Raw genomic sequence first — 21,979 nt, forward strand, 5'->3', positions numbered from 1 at the left:
CAAAAAGGCAAAGATAAAGGCCCCCCCCCACACCCGTGTAGCCTGTAACAAAATGTTGTGGCAAGTGCTGTTAGGGAGTAGCAGCATCTATGAAGGCCGCCAATGGCACACGAGGGGGTGGGTGGCCAGCACCACGCCCTGCCGCCTTTGTCTCCCCAGTTTACACACCACAGCAGGTACTCATTTGACCTTGGGGAGACCCAGAACCGGTTCAGATATTTCTTCTTCTTAAAAAGCTCAGTTCTTTTCAACGATGTTTCATTTTATTTTAACGAGGTAAGTAAGGAAGGCACACTGAAAGTGTACAGCTCTTTAGAATTAGAATATTTAGACTGCAGGAGGGGTAAACATATCACTTTAAAAAAAATACAAATACCACTAAACTATTTTAGTAAAGCCCCACTGAGCGATGTAGCTTCTTTTTCAGAAGCGGTGGAGGGAAAAACCGGAGGACCCGGAGAAAAATTCACGCGGCCACGAAGAGAGAGACACGCAAACATCTCCTAGCCACCATGATGATGATGAGAGAGAGGGAGACACACAAACTCCAAATGTACAGCAGCAGGCGTCAGGGTCAGGATCGAACCCACGACTTCCTGCATACCAGGCGAGGTAGTTAACATCTGTGACGAGTACCTGCTGTTTCAACACCAGCAGCAGGGGAGCCGGTCAAGCCGCCTCTCGTAGGTGCCGGCCTTAATAGGCGCTCGCTAACGGCACTTGCCCCAAGGGTCTGTTGAGGCTACACGGGGGATCTTTTTCTGCTCTTTGTTTTTGTTGCAGGGAGCGGTGGCGTGGCAGTTAGCGCACCGCGCCACGAACCCCGGCTGACCCGAGTTCGACCCGCTCTCGCGGCCATCGTTGGTTAGGAAAATCTGAACCGGTCCTCGGTCTCCCCTAGGTCGACTCGGCCTCAAACGAGTACCTGGTGCCGTGTGTAAAACATCGGCGCGCAGGGAGACAGGTGGCCGTGCCGGCCTTAATAGGCGCTCGCTAACAGCATTTGCCCCAACAGTCTGTTGAGACTTACACGGTGGTGGGGATCTTTGTCTTTGGCAGTCGTGACGCCCAACGGGCACGTGGATTCCAAGTGCAGCCTGGGCCCGCCGATAATCACCCACACGGCCGCCACCCCGATGCCGACGCCCAAGGGCTCGCCGCATGCCGACGGCCCCGTGTCGCGGCACGGCAGCGCGGCCTCCATCGGGCCGCCCGTCCACAGCGCCAACCCCGACCAGAAGTCTCTGGTAAGGCCGCGTGACCACCCTCCGCCCCCCCCCCACCACCACGCCACCACCACCAGGTGTTGTTCCCCCTGGTCGCATGGCTCCACCTGGTCGCGTGGCTCCACCTGGTCGCGTGGCGAGACGTGAGATCCTACCCCCGCCCACTCCCCTCCTCTGGCAGTAGCCACACCCACTCAACTGATAGATCCCCACGCTACTCAGGTAGCTCTGCTCACTACTCAGGCAGCTCCACCCACTGCCCAGGTAGCTCCGCCCACTGCCCAGGTAGCTCCGCCCTCTGCCCAGGCAGCTCCGTCCACCGCCCAGGTAGCTCCACCTACGCAAACATTTTAAACCAGGGACTAAATCCAGATTTTTGTGAAACTTCATGCCACTGGAACAGACTTGTCCTGCCCGTGTCTCACTCCCTCGTCTCCCCCCCCACCGTCTCCCCCCGGCAGGTCAGTAGCTTTAGCGCCGGCAGCTGGAGCAGCCGCCGCTCGAGCTGGAACAGCCTGGGCCGCGCATCGAGCCTCATCCGGCGCGGTGGCGGCAACGACGCCAACGGCGGCGAGCGCGAGTCTCTGCTCTCCTCGTCGCGCTGCGGAGCGGGGGGAGGTGGGGGAGGGGGGGCAGCGGCGGCCGCCGTCACCGGACACAACTCGGCCGCCGGTAGCGGTTGGGGTTCAGGCTCCGACGACGACGGCGGCGACGACGGCGGCGGGGAAGAGAGGGGGGGCGGTGGCGGCTCGACGACGATGATGGTGGGGGATGTAGAGAAGCAGCAGAATCATCGCCACCACCACCACCACGGTCATCAGCGCCACCACCACCAGCAGCAGCAGCAGCTTCACCACCAGCAGCGGAGCGCAAGCGTCTGCAAGGAAGCGCCGCGCAGCCGTCGCAGTGCGTCGCTCTGCACGTCGCCCGACACGCCCTTTGACCCCGAGCCCATGGTGCTGGTGGTGCCCTCGCTTAGCCTGCCGGCGGGGGATGGACCGGCGGGGGCGGCGGTGGGGCGCCACGCTCGCAGGGACAGCGCCTGCAACGGGAGGGCGGCGAGGGGTGCGGACGGGAAAAGGGCCGAAGAGGAGGAAGAGGAAGATGAAGAGGAGTACTCGGATGAAGTAAGATGCGGCTGTGCGCGCACGCGGCCGTGATGGGGATTGCGATGATGAGGGCAAAGATGACGGTGATGATAACGATGATGACGGTGCTGGTGGTGGTGGTGGCGACGATGACGATGGTGGTGATGACGATTATGTTTGCGGTGATGTTGATGATGATGATGGCAATGATGATGATAGTGATGGTGATGGTCGCAATGGTGATAATGACGGTGGTGATGATGATGACGGTGATGATGATGACAATGGTGGTGATGACGATAATGTTTGTGGTGATGTTGATGATGACGGCGATGATGATGAGGACAGTGATGGTGGCAATGATGATAATAACAGTGGTGATGATGATAATGACGGGGGTGATGAAAACGATGGTGATGATGATGGCGATGACGACGGTGGTGATGTTGATGATGGAGGTGGTGATGATGGAGGTGGTGATGATGGCGTTGGCGGCAGGAATGATGGCATTGGCACCGAGCGCCCGAACACGTCACCATCATGCACGCGTACAATAAAAAATAATAATGACTAATAATCAATATTTACGAGGAGTAACGATTGTTGCTGTGATTGTGGCTTGGCAGAGCTGTCTGAGTCGGATGAGGAAACGCCTGCAGCCTCTGAAGCCGAGGTTCTGTGCGGAGCGCGAGGACTGGTCGCTCTACCTGTTCGCTCCACGCAACAGGTAGAGGGCGCTTTGACGACGACCACTTCAAACGAGCACGACGACAAAGGCAGCAAAAACACGATGACACACTGCAAAAAACGATGATAACAAATAACAAACACGACAAACAACAAAACACAACGACAAACAACAACAAGACACAACAACAAATACTACAAATACAACAACAAAAAGACAACGACAAACAATAAAACACCACAATAAACACGACAAACAACAACAAAAACACAACAATAAACAAACAACAACACGCGACAAAACAACAAATTAACGGCAAACGACGAAGCGCTGCAACGAAAACGGACCGAGCACCTCACCAGAGGAGGCTGACGTGGCGGCGGTGTCATCGGCATCCTCGCCGTCGTCGTCATTGTCCGTCGTCATTGTCGTGTGACCTCTCGCGTCCATCCGCAGGTTTCGAATGCTCTGCCAGAAGATCATCTCCCACAAGCTGTTCGACCACAGCATCCTCGCCATCATCTTCCTCAACTGCATCACCATCGCGCTGGAGAGGCCAGACATCCAGGATCGAAGCATGGTAATGGCGCGCCCCCGCCATGCACGACGGCACCTGCAGATCGGGTCTCAGGGTCTTGAGACTCGGCTCCAGGAGATCGGGTCTCAGGGTCTTGAGACTCGGCTCCAGGAGATCGGGTCTCAACGTCTTGAGACTCGGCTCCAGGAGACCGGGTCCTGGGGTTCTGAACGTTCCCGCTCTCACTCTCTCCGTGTGTTTGCAGGAGAGGCTACTGCTCTCCATCTCCAACAACGTCTTCACCGTCATCTTCACGCTGGAGATGACCGTCAAGGTTCGCAGGCCGCACATCTCACGGCATCGCCAAGCCAACACACAGCCAACAGGCTTCACCATGGCCTGGTCAGAGGCACCTGAGCTGACACAGCCAGCAGGCTTCACCATGGCCTGGTCAGAGTCACCTGAGCTGATACAGCCAGCAGGCTTCACCATGGCCTGGTGAGAGTCACCTGCGCTGACACAGCCAGCAGGCTTCACCATGGCCTGGTCAGAGGCATCTGAGCTGACACAGCCAGCAGGCTTCACCATGGCCTGGTCAGAGTCACCTGCGCTGACACAGCCAGCAGGCTTCACCATGGCCTGGTTAGAGTCACCTGCGCTGACACAGCCAGCAGGCTTCATCATGGCCTGGTCAGAGGCACCTGAGCTGACACAGCCAGCAGGCTTCACCATGGCCTGGTTAGAGTCACCTGCGCTGACACAGCCAGCAGGCTTCACCATGGCCTGGTCAGAGTCACCTGAGCTGACACAGCCAGCAGGCTTCACCATGGCCTGGTCAGAGTCACCTGAGCTGACACAGCCAGCAGGCTTCATCATGGCCTGGTCAGAGTCACCTGAGCTGACACAGCCAGCAGACTTCACCATGGCCTGGTCAGAGTCATCTGAGCTGACACAGCCAGCAGGCTTCACCATGGCCTGGTCAGAGTCACCTGAGCTGACACAGCCAGCAGACTTCACCATGGCCTGGTCAGAGTCATCTGAGCTGACACAACCAGCAGGCTTCACCATGGCCTGGTCAGAGTCACCTGAGCTGACACAGCCAGCAGGCGTCACCATGGCCTGGTCAGAGTCACCTGCGCTGACACAGCCAGCAGGCTTCATCATGGCCTGGTCAGAGTCACCTGAGCTGACACAGCCAGCAGACTTCACCATGGCCTGGTCAGAGGCACCTGAGTTGACACAGCCAGCAGGCTTCATCATGGCCTGGTCAGAGGCACCTGAGCTGACACAGCCAGCAGGCTTCATCATGGCCTGGTCAGAGTCACTTGCGCTGACACAGCCAGCAGGCTTCATCATGGCCTGGTCAGAGTCACCTGCGCTGACACAGCCAGCAGGCTTCATCATGGCCTGGTCAGAGGCACCTGAGCTGACACAGCCAGCAGGCTTCATCATGGCCTGGTCAGAGTCACCTGTGCTGACACAGCCAGCAGGCTTCACCATGGCCTGGTCAGAGCCACCTGGGCCGACACAGCCAAGGCCTCCTATGTTCAACAGGTCCATAATGGCCATTTGAGACAAACCTAGCCCGCACCATTGGAATGATAGGTTCATGCCCTGGTCTTGGTATCTCTCTCTCCCTCTCAGGAGAGTCATAATGGCCATGCTGCTGCTGTCGCTGCTGCTGCTGGTGACGATGATGGTGTTCGTGTTCACATTTGGCCACAGGTGGTGGCCCTGGGCCTGTTCCAGGGTGAGAGAGCCTACCTGCAGACCAGCTGGAACATCCTGGACGGCGTGCTGGTCCTAGTCTCCATCGTGGACCTCCTGGTGGCCCATGTGGGAGGCCCCAAGATCCTGGGCATCCTCCGGGTCCTCCGCCTCCTCCGGACGCTCCGCCCGCTCAGGTGGGCGGAGCGTTTCATGCCGAACGGACCTAGTGGTGGGACGGTCCTATTGCCAACAACGGTGGTGGTGGTAGTGGTGATGATAATGATTAGAATAACAATTGGATACATTGGGTAAAGGTGCCTATTGGGAATCAGGATGTTTATTTATCACTGGAGGAGGAATCTGATGAGCTATGAAGCTCTTTCCTCGCAGATGTTGAGTCGGTTCTGACAGTATCAGCCCACCTACCCATAGCTTGCACAGAGATGCAGTGCGGTGAGAGGGTGAGTGAGCGGGTGAGTGAACGGGTGAATGAGTGAGTGGGTGAGTGAGTTGTGACCTGCAGTGTGGTGAGCGGGTGAATGGACAGGCGAGCGAGCGTGCAGGTGAGGGAGTGGGTGAGTGCACGGGTGATTGAGTGAGTTGTGAGCTGTGGTGTGGTGAGTGAGTGGGTGAGTGAACAGGTTAGTGGGTGAATGGGTGAGTGAGTGAGTTAGTTGAGTTGAGACCTGCAGTGTGGTGAGTGAGTGGGTGCATGCATGAATGGGTAGTGAGTGGGTGGGTGAGTGAGTGAATGAGTTGAGACCTGCGGTGTGGTGAGTGAGTGAATGAATGGGTGAGTGGGTGAGTGCGTAAGTGGGTGAGTGAGTGAGTGGGTGTGAGTGGGTGAGTGAGAGGGTGAGTAAACGGGTGAGTGAGTGGGTAGTGAGTGAATAGGTGAGTGAGTTCTAGATTTGAAGCCTTCGTGACTGCAAGGATTCATACTCTTAGGTTTTTTCGGATTTATAATTTTTATTTCTATTATTATTTCTATTTCTGTTATTTTTATTTTTATTATTTATTTTTTACCTACGTGACTTTACCGAAAAAACCTAAGAGTAGGTGAGTGAGTGAGTGGGTGAATGGGTGAGTGGGTGACTGAATGGGTGAGTGGGCGAGTGAACGGGCGAGCGAGTAAGTTGTGACTTGTGGTGTTACGTGGTGGTGGTGGTGGTGGTGGAGGGGTATACAACAAGTCCATGTCAGCCGCAGACTTACTCCTCAACACATGGGCCGGAGCAATCAATGGGGGGGGGAGGGGGGGCGGGGGGAGACGTTCAGGGCAGGAGCGGCAACATCCACATCGACCCGCAGTCGATGCACGGGTAGAGTCAGTCGGAGGACACCACGTTCCCACTTTGCCGCATTCAATAAATCGTCGTTTGAATCCACGCGGAGAGAAACGTTGGCCTCATTTCCGGGATCTCTCGGGCCTCGTTAAACAAACGGGTTCATGAAGCAAACTCTCTCTCTCTCCGTCGTCTTCTCTCCCTATTGTGTTCAAAGCGCCGTCTCTCTCTCTCGTGTCCTGAAAAAATAAAGTGATTTGATGAGACGCAGAATATTTATCCATACTGGAGGAATCCGATGAGCTGCAAAGCTCTTTTGTCACAGATGTGGCACAGGTGTGTCACAGGTGTGAACAGGTGTGGCATAGGTGTGGCATAGGTGTGGCATAGATGTGCCAGGCCGGGTGCACTCCACACCTATGATTTGGTGCGGCTGGCCCCGTGCTGCGCAAAAGAAGTTCGGCGCAGGTACGGACGGGCGGACGTGAAGCGTCGAAGGCTCTCTGCTCACCTGAGGGGGGGGGTGGCCTCGGAAGACAGGCAGATCCACTGCGGCCACCTTGAAACCCACGCTGGAACTTCCGCAAGGTGCGGCGAACGGACTGCCGCTGCTCCTGCCACTGCGGGGCGAGCGACGGGAGTGCCGCCTGCAGCCTGAGCAGGGCCCCCTACTGGCAGACGAAACCCCCACCCTCTACCGTGCCACCCAGAGCCTTCCTTGTTCATAGCCTCTGAGCTATAATGGTGTAGTGAAGACACAGTGTGCGAAAACACTGTTCGCTCTCTGTCTCTCCCTCTGTGTCTCTCTGTCTCACTCTCTGTCTCTCTCTGTCCTACTCTCTATCTCTGTCTTTCTGTCTCTATCTCTGTCTTACTCTCTATCTCACTCTCTGTCTCTCTCTGTGTCACTCTCTCTTAGTCTGTCTATCTCTGTATCTCACTCCCTGTCTCTGTCTCTTTCAGGGTAATTAGCCGAGCCCCGGGTCTCAAGCTCGTCGTGGAGACGCTCATCTCATCGCTCAAGCCCATCGGCAACATCGTCCTCATCTGCTGCGCCTTCTTCATCATCTTCGGCATCCTCGGCGTCCAGGTGACGGTCGGCGGCGGTGGCGGCGGTGGTGGCGGCAACAGAGAAGGAGGCCCGGGTTCAACTCCCTGCCTGGGTTCAAGTCCTGGCCTGAGTGCCTTGCTGTGTTGTGGAGTTTGTGTGTTCTACCCTCCCCCCACCTCTTCTGCAGAGTGTGAGAGTGTGTGTGAGAGTGTGTGTGAGTGTGCGTGTCAGAGTGCGTGTGTGCACTGTGTGCACTGTGTGCGATGTGTGTGGTGTGTGGGGAGAGGCAGTGTAGCGCGCTGCGCTACGAACCTGACCACCCGGGTTCAATTCCCGCTCACGGCCAACACCGGTGACGATTATCTGAACCGGTCCTGGGCCTCCCCTAGGTCGACTCAGTCTCTAATTAGTAGCTGGTGCGGTGTCTAAACATCGTCATTAGGGCGACAAAGGCGGTCTGGCGTGGTGCTGGCCACCCACTCCCTCGTGTGCCGTGCCGGCCTTCATCGGTGCTACTCGCTAACATCACTTTTGTATTTGTGTAGAACTTCTTTCGCACCGTATATATCCAACCGCGCTAATTGGATGTGCAGGGGGCAGGAAAACAAACGAAACACAAAAAGCAGTTCTAAAGAAATGAGTTAATCAATCGAGACGATGACGATTATTTAAAAGTGCACAGCTCCAGTGGCTTCCTAATATTGGAAGGGAAGAGCGTTCCAGACGGCCGCAGAAGCGCACCTGCGAGGGTGACCGGAGCTCGCGTGATGATGGTTTATGCTCCTTGACGAGATCAGCGATGCATCACGGTGGCTATGAGATGTTAACTCCCTCGCCTGGTATACAGGAGGTCGTGGGTTCGATCTCTCTCTCATCATCATCACTGTGGCTAGGATGATGTTAACTACCTCGCCTGGTCTACAGGAGGTCGTGGGTTCCATCCCGACCCTGACGATGCCTGCTGCTGCTGTATATTTGGAGTTTACCGTGTCTCTCTCTCGTTCATCATCATCATGGTGGCTAGGAGATGTTAACTACCTCGCCTGGTCTACAGGAGGTCGTGGGTTCCATCCCGACCCTGACGATGCCTGCTGCTGTAGATTTGGAGTTTACCGTGTCTCTCTCTCGTTCATCATCATCATGGTGGCTAGGAGATGTTAACTACCTCGCCTGGTCTACAGGAGGTCGTGGGTTCCATCCCGACCCTGACGATGCCTGCTGCTGCTGTATATTTGGAGTTTACCGTGTCTCTCTCTCGTTCATCATCATCATGGTGGCTAGGAGATGTTAACTACCTCGCCTGGTCTACAGGAGGTCGTGGGTTCCATCCCGACCCTGACGATGCCTGCTGCTGTAGATTTGGAGTTTACCGTGTCTCTCTCTCGTTCATCATCATCACAGTGGCTAGGAGATGTTAACTACCTCGCCTGATCCATAGAGGTGGTGGGTTCCATCCCGACCTTGGCACCTGCTGTATATTTGCAGCATCTCCCTCTCTCTCTCTCCCCGTGGATTTTTCTCCAGGGCCTCTGGGTTTTCTCTCCACATTTAGAATCAGCGTCACGCATTCAGATCATTTGGCTGCTGCTATAAATCGCACACGGTGATGATGATGATAATAATCCCACTTCTTTGGGCTATCATTTGTGATAGGCAGGTGGTCGCTTCTGAAAAAGTGCTACGTAGCTCAGTGGGCCATACACCTGGGCAAATAGAAAAACATATTTTAGTTTTTTTATATTTATTTTAAGTGATTTGTTTACCTTCCTCTACTTTGCACTTTAAATTTTGTCGTAACTTCCTGGCCCACCCAGCTACTACTGGACGTCTGTCAAAAAGAGCTTCGCTGCTCATCGGATTTCCTCCAGGATAAACATTCTGATTGTGGGTTCAACATTGAGAATGTGCTCAGAGTGGTTTTTGGGCTGCCGCTACACAGCCATAGCAGTCAATCAGTGCCCTACCTTATTACAGACCCCAATTCAGACCGTATTAGTCACCCCGTGCCCTTATGAATCTCAACGTCCATCTGATACACTACACTGTACACTAAACTATACAATACACTATACACTCCACTACTATACACTACACTACCATACACTACACTACTATACACTACACTATACACCACACTACTATACACTCCACTACACTATACACTAAACTATATACTCCACTATACAATACACTACTATACACTCCACTACACTATACACTACACTATACACTAAACTATACACTCCACTACACTATACACCACACTATACACTAAACTATATACTCCACTATACAATACACTACACTACTATACACTACACTACTATACACTCCACTACACTATACACTACACTATACACTACACTATACACTACACTATACACTACACTATACACTACATTATACACTACACTTTACACTACACACTACACTATACACTACACTATACACTACACTATGCACTACACTATACACTACACTACACACTACTATACACTACACTATACACTACACACTACACTCTGCACTACACTATACACTACACTATACACTACTATACACTACACTACTATACACTACACTATACACTACACTATACACTACACTGTACACTACACTATACACTACACTACACTATACACTACTATACACGACTGTACACTACACTAGACACTATATTATACACTACACTAGACACTACATTATACACTACTATACACTACACTACATTATACACGTCTATACACTACACTATACACTACTATACACTACACTATACACTACATTATACACTACACTATACACTACACTACACACTACACTATACACGACTATACACTATACTATACACTACACTATACACTACACTATACACTACTATACACTACACTATACACTACACTATACACTACACTACACTATACACTACATTATACACTACACTATACACTACACTATACACTACGATACATTACACTATACACTACATTATACACTACACTATACACTACTATACACTACACTATACACTACGATACATTACACTATATACTACATTATACACTACACTATACACTACACTACACACTACACTATACACTACACTATACACTACACTATACACTATACTATACCTTACTATACACTACACTATACACTACACTATACACTACACTATACACTACTATACACTACCCTATACACTACACTATACACTACTATACACTACACTATACACTACACTATACACTACACTATACACTACATTATTCACTATACACTACACTATACACTACACTTTACACTACACTATACATTACTACACACTACACTATACACTACACACTACACTATACACTACTATACACTACACTATACACTACACTATACACTACTATACACTACACTATACACTACACTATACACTACACTATACACTACACTATACACTACTATACACTACACTATACACTACACTATACACTACATTATACACGACTATACACTACACTATACACTCCACTATACACTACACTATACATTACTACACACTATACTATACACTACACTATACACTACTATACACTACACTATACACTACACTATACACTACACTCTACACTACTATACACTACACTATACACTACATTATACACTACACTATACACAGACTTTAGCCCTTCCTGGGGACTTCCCAGGCGTTCCCAGGCCAGCCGAGTGACATCGTCCCCCCGTCAACAGCAGCCTTCGCCTCACCTGGTGTAACAAAACAAAAGTGCATCACAAAAAACATGATCATCTGCTCGCTTTTCTTTTTAAGTATCCGTGGCCGTTTCTTTTTCTGCGTCCGTCCTCAGCTCTTCAAGGGGAAGTTCTACTACTGCGAGGCGCCCGAGGCCCTGCGGGTGGCGAACCGCTCCGACTGCGAGGCGCACCAGCTCAAGTGGATGCGATACAAATACAACTTCGACAACCTGGGCCAGGTGAGGGCAGCGTGCGGCCGTGGTGGCGGCGGCGGTGGCGGCGGCGGCGGTGACGGCAGCGTGCCAAGCGTTGATGGGGGGGAGGGGAGGCCCCTCCGATCCCCACCGTGAGTCTCTTTTGCAAAGCAGTGAGTGATCTGGCTCACGCAAAATGGCAAAAGCAGCAGAGGTAGAAGCAAAAGTGCAGCACTGAAGCGAATAGAGGTCATAGACATCCAGACAGAGATCAGAGACAGAGACAGCCAGATAGAGATCAGAGACAGCCAGATATAGATCATAGACAGCCAGACAGAGATCAGAGACAGAGACAGCCAGATAGAGATCATAGACAGTCAGATAGAGATCAGAGACAGCCAGGAAGAGATCCACAACAGAGTTTTTTTGGGTTAGATCGCGTAAATGTCATTAAAACCCGCCACCACCCGACACAGCCAACTAGTAAGGGTTGTCACATAAACAGAACGTTGCCAATTCGTCACTAGTACAGCATTAGTGTGTAGTGCATAGTGTAGTGTATAGTGTAGTGTATAGTGGACTATACTAGTACAGCACACCGGTGGTGTTGGAGAGCCAAGCCACAACATTTACAATCTGAGTACGACGTTTCGCCAGTAATTACAACTAGCTTAATCAGGGACACAGCCAGATTTGTGGAGAAGTCTACCTGTTTCGTTCCTTATATAGAGGCGTAGATGTGGTGACCACACTTCTGCGCTCTTGCGCAAAGTTGGGGGGGGATTACTGAGTCAACGTACATTATGCATGCACATTATGCGAGCCCTTTGATCTTGTCCTTCCTGTCTATTATGTGTATTAAAATAGCCGTACGGATGATATCGGTCGCAAAAGCCTACGTGTTAAACTCGGCAGAGATCAGTGCAAGAGCAACCGCATTACAAATGAAAAAAAAGGTGCCCAGCAACAGAGAGTGGCTCGAACAAGTAGCTCGGACAAGTAAGCCCCGTTTTCAGAGGGGCGTCGAGTGGATGACGCTGCGTGTGCGTGCCCCCTCGCCGCTGTGGCGTGCAGGCGCTCATGTCGCTGTTCGTGATGGCGTCGCGCGACGGCTGGGTGGACATCATGTACAACGGCCTCGACTCCGTGGGGGTCAACCAGCAGGTGAAGGTTGCTCATGGACAGCAGCAGCAGCAGCACCACCGGCGTCACGATCGCGTTGTCGTCACGATCATCAGTGTCAGTGTCGCTGTCATCGTCATCACTGGCATCATCATCAGCAGTGTTGCTGTCATCGTCATCACGGCCATCATCATCATCAGCAGCATCAGTGTTGCTGTCGTCGTTACTTGCATCACGGCCATCATCATCATCAGCAGCATCAGTGTTGCTGTCATCGTTACTGGCATCACGGCCATCATCATCAACAGCATCAGTGTCGCTGTCATCGTCATCACGGCCATCATCATCATCAGCAGTGTCAGTGTCGCTGTTGTCGTTACTGGCATCACGGCAATCATCATCAACAGCGTCAGTGTCGCTGTCATCGTCGGTGACGTCAGTGTCGAAATCATCACTATCATCGCCGCCATTTTAACTATTAACATCACCACCACCACCACCACCAGTGGCTATAAAGCTCTCTCTCTCTCTCGCTACACATATTCCTCACTCCTCTCCCTTCTCCTACTCCTCACTCCTCCCTCATGCCCCCCTCTCTCTCCTGACTCCTCCTCACTTCTCATTCATCTTCCTCCAATCTGCTCCCCCCCCCCCTTCTCCATCTCTCCTCCCTCCTTCTCACTCCTCCATCACCTCCTGCCATCACTCCCTCCCTCCCATCCCCCATCATCTCTCCGCCTCTTCCTCCTCCACCACCATCATCATCCCCTCCTCCACCACCATCATCATCTCCTCCTCCACCACCACCACCATCATCTCCTCCTCCCTCCTATCTTGTCCCCCCCTCCTCCTCCCTCCCTCCTTCTCCTCCACGACCATCACCATCTCCCCCCCCCCCTCCTCCTCTCTCTCCTCCCCCACCTTCTCCACCACCACCACCACCATATCCCCCCCCCTCCTCCTCTCTCTCCTCCCCCACCCTCTCCACCATCACCATCATCTCCCCCCCTCCTCTCTCTCCTCCCCCACTTTCTACACCACCATCACCGTCTCCTCCTCCCTCCTATCTCCTCCTCCTCCCCCCCCCTTCCTCCCGGACCTCAGCCCAGGCAGAACCACAACCCCTGGATGCTCCTCTACTTCATCTCGTTCCTGCTCATCGTCGGCTTCTTCGTGCTCAACATGTTCGTCGGCGTGGTGGTGGAGAACTTCCACAAGTGCCGGCAGCAGCAGGAGGAAGAGGAGACCAAGCGGAGGGAGGACAGGCGGCAGCAGCGGCTCGAGAAGAAAAGGCGCAGTAAGGAAACCTGGCGCAATGGTCGGTACACCCCGTCACGCGAGACCTTCCTGAGTCCGTCCGATCGCCAATCAGTAGTAGGCCTCCAACTCTCCCTTCCTCTACTCCCTTCCTCTCTCTCTGCCATCCCACCGGTGGACCGGCCGATGGCCGATCTCCTTCCACCACCCGATCCTCTGCCACAGCCGTCGTTACGGTCGAGGGGAAATCTGCAGCAGTTCTTAAGTTGTTTGTTAAATCCCGTTACACAGATGCGTAAGTCACAGGAGTAATTGGTGACGGACGATGCCGGAGAGGTTGTTGACGACGACTGTACGTGGTTGTTGTTGTTGACGACGTTGTTCTTAGCGATAGTTGTTCCAAAAAGGGGGGGGCTTGTTATTTCAGCAAGCGCTCGGGATGTGATGGTCGGCACATTGCCAACGCGCACCCAGAGGTCTCCCGTTGGAGTCCATCTCCCGGACGCGGCGGCTATGAACAACCACCCTCCCCCACCAACAACAACAACGACGACAGCTGCCATTCAGCCACTAAGCGGCCGTGACGTCACCACCAGGCCATGTGCCAGGCCATGTGCACTTGAAGGCCACGTGAAGTGTCGAACGCCCGCTAGCAGGAGGCCACAGACAGACCATGGGTTGACTGACTGAGATGACTGGCCGATGCACCACCACCACCACCGCCACCACCAACGCCACCACCACCAACGCCACCACCACCACCAATGCCACCACCAACGCCACCACCGACAACAACAACAACCGCCATTCGCCATTAAGTGGCGGTGACGTCACCACTGACTCTTATGCCAGGCTATGTGCACCTTGAGGCCACGTGAAGTGTCGCTACCTACACTACCACCGCCACTACCACCGCCACCATCAGAGAGTACAAGTGGGAGTGACAGTGCAAGAGAGACACTGACAGTACACACGAGACATAGACATCAACCAATGCAGTAGAGACAATTGAGAAATCATAAACGGGATGACGATGACGACTACGAGCAGGAGCCCCATCCAGGAGCTGAACCGGGTCTTCTGTGACCCCGCGGGTACACCGGGGACAACTTAACAACTTCTCGCAGATTTCTATTGGCGCTGGCAAACGACGATGGTGGCGATGGCGACGGTTTCGCGGAGTTAACGAGGTGAGGCAAACGCAAAGCTTTGTTTTTGGCCCGAAACGCCGCGGCCTCGACAACGACGTCGATGCGACGTCAGTTTTTTCCAGGGATCCCCGGTGGTAAGAAGAAAACCTTACCGACGGTGATCTCACGGCCTGCCACACCCCGTCTCAAACATTTTGCGCGACTTTTCATCTGCCTGTAGCTCGCCGGCCGTAGAACTAACGCATGCACGCACACACATGCACTGTAGCGTAGCGTGCACACACGTAGCGTAGTGTGCACACACGTAGCGTAGCGTGCACACACGTAGCGTAGCGTGCACACACGTAGCGTAGCGTGCACACACGTAGCGTGCACACACGTAGCGTAGCGTGCACACACGTAGCGTAGCGTGCACACACGTAGCGAGAGAGTCGCCGACACTCGGTGCTGCGCCGCGGGTTACGTCCGTAACATCGCCGTGCGTGTGCGCGTGGCCTTTGAAGACAGATGGGGGAGCGCGGTAGTGCAGCGCAGACAGACAGCTGCCATTGGCGATGGGGGTGGGTGGGGGGGGAGGGTTTCCTTGGCATAAACTGCATCGGGGGCGTTGGATCGGTTGACGTGAGGTTCGTCGGAGGCACGGCCGTCCAGAGGGTGGCGTGCCGGGCCGGGCCAAACCAACCCCGTGGCCTTCAAACTAAAGCGGGAGCATTACCATTGACAACCCCCCAAAGCGCGGGGCCCAGGGCAGTCGCCCCGGCTTGCCGTCTGCCCTAGAGACGGCTCTGCGTGTACGGCACTGAGTTGGTTTTTACACGCCGAGTTCTTGTAGCTGTTGTTCAGGCGCGGGACCTCGCGAGGGAAGAGGTCGGTGTGGGGAGCAGGCAATGCTAAAGACACAGCCCTGCATTAGGTCGCTCTCTCGTGCCACTGCTGACGGAAGCGACTTCAACAGAGCGGGCTCTAGGTCGATTTCCTCGGACCCTGTTCCATGTTGGAACAAAAAAGAAAAGAACCATCCACAATATAGGACTATAGAGCTTGGGCGATTGCTGGCGGCACCCGTATCAGGGCTGCCCCCTTGCCCCTTCGCCTGTGGCCTTCTATGCCTCTCCACTCGCGGAAGCCGCTGCGCGGCGTTGCAACTTGGAGCGGCGTTCTTTTTTTCTTCCGATCGGCGATCAGTCTCGAACTGGTGACGGCCGTGCGGTAACGACAGAGAGAGAAAACACCATGTGGCCATAATTGTCATCTTCTTTTGCTGAAATTTCTGTTGTCTCCTTCCCCCCCCACCTCCCACCACCACCCCAGTGTCGCTGTTTGCAGCCGAACAAAGCCAGATGCTTGTGAGAATTATGGCAAATAAGTATCTGAGCAAAGGTATAGAACGTTCCCTTTCTTCCGTTCATTTTGTGTTCCACAAACGTGGTTTAACTTTGTGTTTGGCTACTAAAATGCTAACACAGCTCTAACGAACTGAACGATAACACAACTTTAACACGTGGGCTTTCGCCACCAATGTTAACCAACATAATTTATCCCCCTTCTATTCAAGACCGAATCAGGAGGAGGATTTCTCCACAACTCTCTTTCTATTCGTCTGACGATGCTGCTGGTTGGTGTTGTTGCTGTAATTACCAGCGAGACGTCACGGTACTCGAATTGTAAATGTTGTACTGGGTTTACTTTCTAACACACAACCAGTTAGTGCTGAACTAGTATACTACACTATACACTACACTATACACTACACTATACACTACACTATAATTGTAAATATTGTAGTGGGTTTACTCTCCTACACACAACCAGTTAGTGCTGAACTAGTATACTACACTATACACTACACTATACACTACACTATACACTACATTATACACTACACTATAATTGTAAATGTTGTAGTAGGTTTACTCTCCTACACACAACCAGTTAGTGCTGAACTAGTATACTACACTATACACTACACTATACACTACACTATAATTGCAAATGTTGTAGTGGGTTTACTTTCTAACACACAACCAGTTAGTGCTGAACTAGTATACTACACTATACACTACACTATACACTACACTATAATTGTAAATGTTGTAGTGGGTTTACTTTCTAACACACAACCAGTTAGTGCTGAACTAGTAAACTACACTATACACTACACTATACACTACACTATAATTGTAAATGTTGTAGTGGGTTTACTTTTTAACACACAACCAGTTAGTGCTGAACGAGTATACTACACTATACACTACACTATACACTACACTATAATTGTAAATGTTGTAGTGGGTTTACTTTCTAACACACAACCAGTTAGTGCTGAACGAGTATACTACACTATACACTACACTATACACTACACTATAATTGTAAATATTGTAGTGGGTTTACTTTCTAACACACAACCAGTTAGTGCTGAACTAGTATACTACACTATACACTACACTATACACTACACTATAATTGTAAATGTTGTAGTAGGTTTACTTTCTAACACACAACCAGTTAGTGCTGAACTAGTATACTACACTATACACTACACTATACACTACACTATAATTGTAAATGTTGTAGTGGGTTTACTCTCCTACACACAACCAGTTAGTGCTGAACTAGTGCACTACACTATACACTACACTATAATTTTAAATGTTGTAGTGGGTAGAACGTCAACATTATCAAAATCTCCAGTACAAAACCGCTGTGTGCTGAACTAATAACAAATGGGCCACGTGTAGTTTAAGTGACAAACCCCTTTACTGATTGGCTGTGCGGTCGGGTGGTGGTGGCTTTAATGACACAACATTTATATTCACGCGATCTGACCCCAAAACACCTCTATCATGGATAACACAACTCTAACCGCGGTGAACAGCGTTTGCGTCCATCACACAGACCAACCACAGACATCCACGAGAGGTCTAGGGATTTTTTCACAGCTTCAAAAATGGGGTCTAGTGATGCCTTCAAACTTGCCACATACATAATATCACCTGGATTTAGCAGTTTTCACTGCACTGCTGAGAGTTTCTATTCATCGGTGTTTTTGGCTACATTCTGACAAATTCTGGGTGATGTGAATCTGCGGCAGCAGATACTCAGCCGATGGTGTTAAATGAAGACCCATAGACTTACTCAGAGAACCATAGACCTACAAAGAGACGTTTAAAATCATATAGAAACCAGTATATTTAAATAGAGACCCATGGGCGCAAGTATAAACCCTCAGATCTACATATAAAACTTTCATCTAATTTTCGACCCATAGATCTCATCCAAAAGCCTCCATACCTATATAGAGACCTGCAGACTCACCTCTAAACCCATAGACTCGCATAGAAACCCATAGACGTAGAGATGCAGACACGCATTGTCTCATAAATACACCCATAGACTTACATTTCCTTTCTTCTACCAGGGCCCAGGCCAACCACTCTTTGCCACCTCTAAACTCCAAAAGAACCGGGACATATGTACATACTGTACTGTATAGGGTGCCACGGTGGCTAAGAGATGTTAACTATCTCGCCTGTTATACAGGAGTTTGCGGGTTCGATCTTAATCCTGACGCCTGCTGTATAATTGGAGTTTATACAGCAGGTGGCGTGGATTTTCTCCAGGTCCTCCTTCCGGGTTTTCCCCTCCACATTTAGAAACATCCGTTTAGAGTATTGGGCTGCTTCACATTTCCACGTGATGATAAGCCACTTCGTCGAGCTATCGTTTGTGGCCATGTCACTTCTGAAAAAGAGCTACATGGCTCAGTGGGCCTTACTTGGTAAAATAATAAAAAAACGTTATATTTTTTCTCTATTATGTTGAACTTCTTTTGCACCGTACGTAGCCAACTGTCGCAAATCGGTGGTGTGGGGCTGAAGAAGATATCTCAATAGTGGGAAAAAAACTCAAAACGGTATTTGTCAATCACGCAGTGACCATTAGAACTAAACGAATATAGAGTGGGAAAATATCGAGTGGGCAAAGATTTAGGCAATGGCACCTTCCTCTGAGCACACGAACCCAACCGCGTGATGACTCGACTTGTTGCCGTGATGGAGGGGAAAAAATATGAAAACCGTGATGCGTGGGCGCAGGAGAGGCCTCACGTGATCCTTAAAGGGACCCGCGTGATCTTTAGAGGGTCCCACCGTGATCCTTAAAGGGACCCGCGTGATCTTTAGGAGGCCACGCCTGATCCTTACGGCGCGAAAGAAGTTCAACACACGCACATGCGTAGAGCACAACGCATACCCCATGTGTGAGCATTGAAGAGTGTGCAGTGTTTATCAAAACGAGCACAACTTTTATGCCGACGGGCACACCACCGGGGAAGGGGAGTAGAGCCGAGCACACAGCGATGAATGGGAAAAGAGGAACGGGAGAGGTAAGAGAGAAGAGAGGGGATGAGAGTTAAAGGTTGGAATGGGAGAGAGAAGAGAGGAGAGGGGAATGCGAGTTAAAGGTTGGGAGGCAGAACGGAGAAACGGGAGCAAAGAATCAGGAGAGGTGAGGATGGGGAGGTTAGAGGCTGTATCGGGGCCTCTGCTCCTGCTGCTGCACAGAGCCGAGTCTGTCTTCACAGTGGGAGGCGACGGAGAGGGGGAGAGGGGGGGGATTCAGAGTGGGGGGTGGCCAACACTGAAGCCGCGTGGCTTACGGGGAGGAGGCTTTGAGCTGATTTATTAGCTCGCTCGTGACGTCGACTTTACCGCGTGAAAAAGACGTAGGTTGCGCTCGGCATTGCGCCAAAATCGGAAGGGAAAATAAATCACCTGAACACGACACAAAAGCCCCCCCCCCCCGATCCGCATCGCCGGTTCCCCCGTGCGGTCTCGCGAACGGACGCTGACGTTGTGAGGGTCTCTCAGCAGGGACCGAGTGACTCGCGTGACTCGCAGTGTGCTTGCTATGAGGGACCAAGTCACTCTGTTTCTCATAGCCAGCGCACCGAGCCACTTGGCCCCTCATAGCAAGCGCACCGCAAGTCACTCTGTTTCTCATAGCCAGGGCACCCAGTCACTCGGTCCCGAATAGCCAACACACCATGCCACTCGGTCCCTCATAGTGTGTGCCCATTCATTTTCTTGGCAGTCATTTAAAACTAATAACGTAGAGGTTGTTGTTGTCGTTGCCCCTCCTTAATCTTTCCTGTTTCATTTCCTTTCCATGTAACCAAATCCCCCATTCCCGGAGAACACTAACGGACTCAGAAAGATCCGCGCGCTCTTTCTTTTCTTTCCCCCGTTATGCTTCTGCGGCGCGGTTTTTCGCCGAGCTCTGTCGCTTGCTTTCTTGCGGCCGCGTTGCGTGGAGGCCATTTTGAGATTTTGCCTTGAGGCCTAAAGTCCTTGAGCAAAGCCTGCAGCGGTTGCTGCTGGGTTACACATAACAAAATAATCCATTTGGCAGGCTTTTAAAGTTTGCTTTGTTGACTAAATCGAGAATTCTGCTCTCGAAGCACCCGCATTTAATGGTAAACTTTGGAGAGAGTTCCTGTTATCAGTAATAAGATAACTTGCCTGATCTAAGAAGGCCATTGAGAGTGTCACGGGATCCTCCCCCTGGTGCTTTCCCAGTAAAAGTGCAACGTTGAGCCAATATTTGGATAACGTTCGAACGTTGGCCCAATGTTTGCATGCTTACTGGTTTGTGGTCTAAGAAAGTGGTTGAATTCAAAGCTTTTCAATGCACCTCCTTCTTCATGACAAAACTCACATGGCCGCCGGCACCCGACGCGATTTGCCTGGTGTCCGATTTTTGCTCAAACTCTGGGTCATCTTGTGGTCCATACGGGCCAGGCCGTAACAACTTCCCTATCAAACAGCCAGGGTGACTGTCTCTGAGATTCAAAAAACCAGGGACGACGTATCGTGGAGAGAGGAGGAAAAAAACTCCCACTAGCAAGAAGAGGGAAGCCCCCCTTTGCACGTCGACGCATTGTTTTGAGTGATGCAAGATTCCAAGTTTTAAGATAAAATTATTTGTTTTAGGCGAACTTGAGAGACCTGCCGGTAAACATTGGATGTTGGGCGAACGTTGGGCCCACAATTCCAACCACGTGCCAACGTTGGCCCAATGTTGTGTGTTTACTGGACTGGGCCAGAGGATGTACACACGTTGATCTTCTTTCGTACCATTCCTCGCCGACCGTGCTAAACCGTGCAATTCGGATCGTCGTTCTTTTTTGCGAGCCTTGTCGCGTCTTTTTGTCGACTTGTTACCGTTATTGTAGCCGCCAGAGAGGCTCTTTAACGAGACGGACGGATCTCACCCAGGATAGTCTGCTGCCTCAACAACAACAACAAGAGGAATGATCCTGGACAATAACTAAATTGAGACGGGTGGCGGCAACATCTAAGCCCCCTAAAGAGTTTTCACGTCAACAGCAATTCCCCCTCCCCCGCCTCTGCTGTTTGAAACTCGATGAGCCGGCTGTCATTGAGCGAGGTGACCCCCCCCCCCCCAAAAGTTGCATGGCAAAAAATCGGATGCTCGTGCATTTCGCATGTAGTTGTAGCGATTACGGACGCATGTGTATTGCTGTTGCAGCAGTTGTGTGTGCGCGTGGTGTGTGGTTTGTGTTGTATGTACATACGTACACACCCGGATGCTGTTTGAACGGTTAACTCTCAATTATCCGGCGGGGAGGTAAGCCAAGCTGGGCTACTAACAACAAAGATGCGGACACATGCAAGATGTTCGTAAATTGGGGCACAAAACGCATTTGTTTTGCTTAGCTTCGATAGAACGGGGGCAGAGAAGGGGGTGGTGATAACGACGCGTAAGCGTGTCCGTTGCTTCTTGGAGTTGGTTGGATCACTCGCCCCCCAACAACGACGTCAGACCACGTGATCACGGCCTGACCCAAACGTGCGTCATCGTTGAGAAGCATCCACCACCCGACAAGAGTGAAATTAGTTAAATCATCACGTTTTGTCACGA

General features: G+C 51.6%; 1 protein-coding gene across 3 annotated transcripts in view; it reads left to right on the forward strand.

Annotated features, from left to right (window-relative positions):
* LOC133358841 (voltage-dependent T-type calcium channel subunit alpha-1H-like) overlaps positions 1–21,979 on the forward strand; it is a 210,927-nt gene that overhangs the window by 162,445 nt on the left and 26,503 nt on the right. The window contains exons 18-28 of one of the 3 annotated variants that reach the window (XM_061577289.1): positions 1,060–1,247; positions 1,688–2,353; positions 2,941–3,041; positions 3,459–3,582; positions 3,785–3,853; positions 5,245–5,423; positions 7,479–7,605; positions 11,424–11,549; positions 12,579–12,668; positions 13,731–13,923; positions 16,346–16,414. In XM_061577289.1, coding sequence (XP_061433273.1) covers positions 1,060–1,247; positions 1,688–2,353; positions 2,941–3,041; positions 3,459–3,582; positions 3,785–3,853; positions 5,245–5,423; positions 7,479–7,605; positions 11,424–11,549; positions 12,579–12,668; positions 13,731–13,923; positions 16,346–16,414 — 1,932 coding nt within the window. Of the gene's footprint in view, positions 1–1,059; positions 1,248–1,687; positions 2,354–2,940; positions 3,042–3,458; positions 3,583–3,784; positions 3,854–5,244; positions 5,424–7,478; positions 7,606–11,423; positions 11,550–12,578; positions 12,669–13,730; positions 13,945–16,345; positions 16,415–21,979 lie in introns of all 3 variants that reach the window. The other 2 variants (XM_061577290.1, XM_061577291.1) reach the window with 2 other exon arrangements.

This window comes from Lethenteron reissneri, chromosome 63 (assembly GCF_015708825.2).
Source record: "Lethenteron reissneri isolate LAM-NWPU_2019-01 chromosome 63, ASM1570882v1, whole genome shotgun sequence".
In the NCBI taxonomy this organism is placed as follows: domain Eukaryota; kingdom Metazoa; phylum Chordata; class Hyperoartia; order Petromyzontiformes; family Petromyzontidae; genus Lethenteron; species Lethenteron reissneri.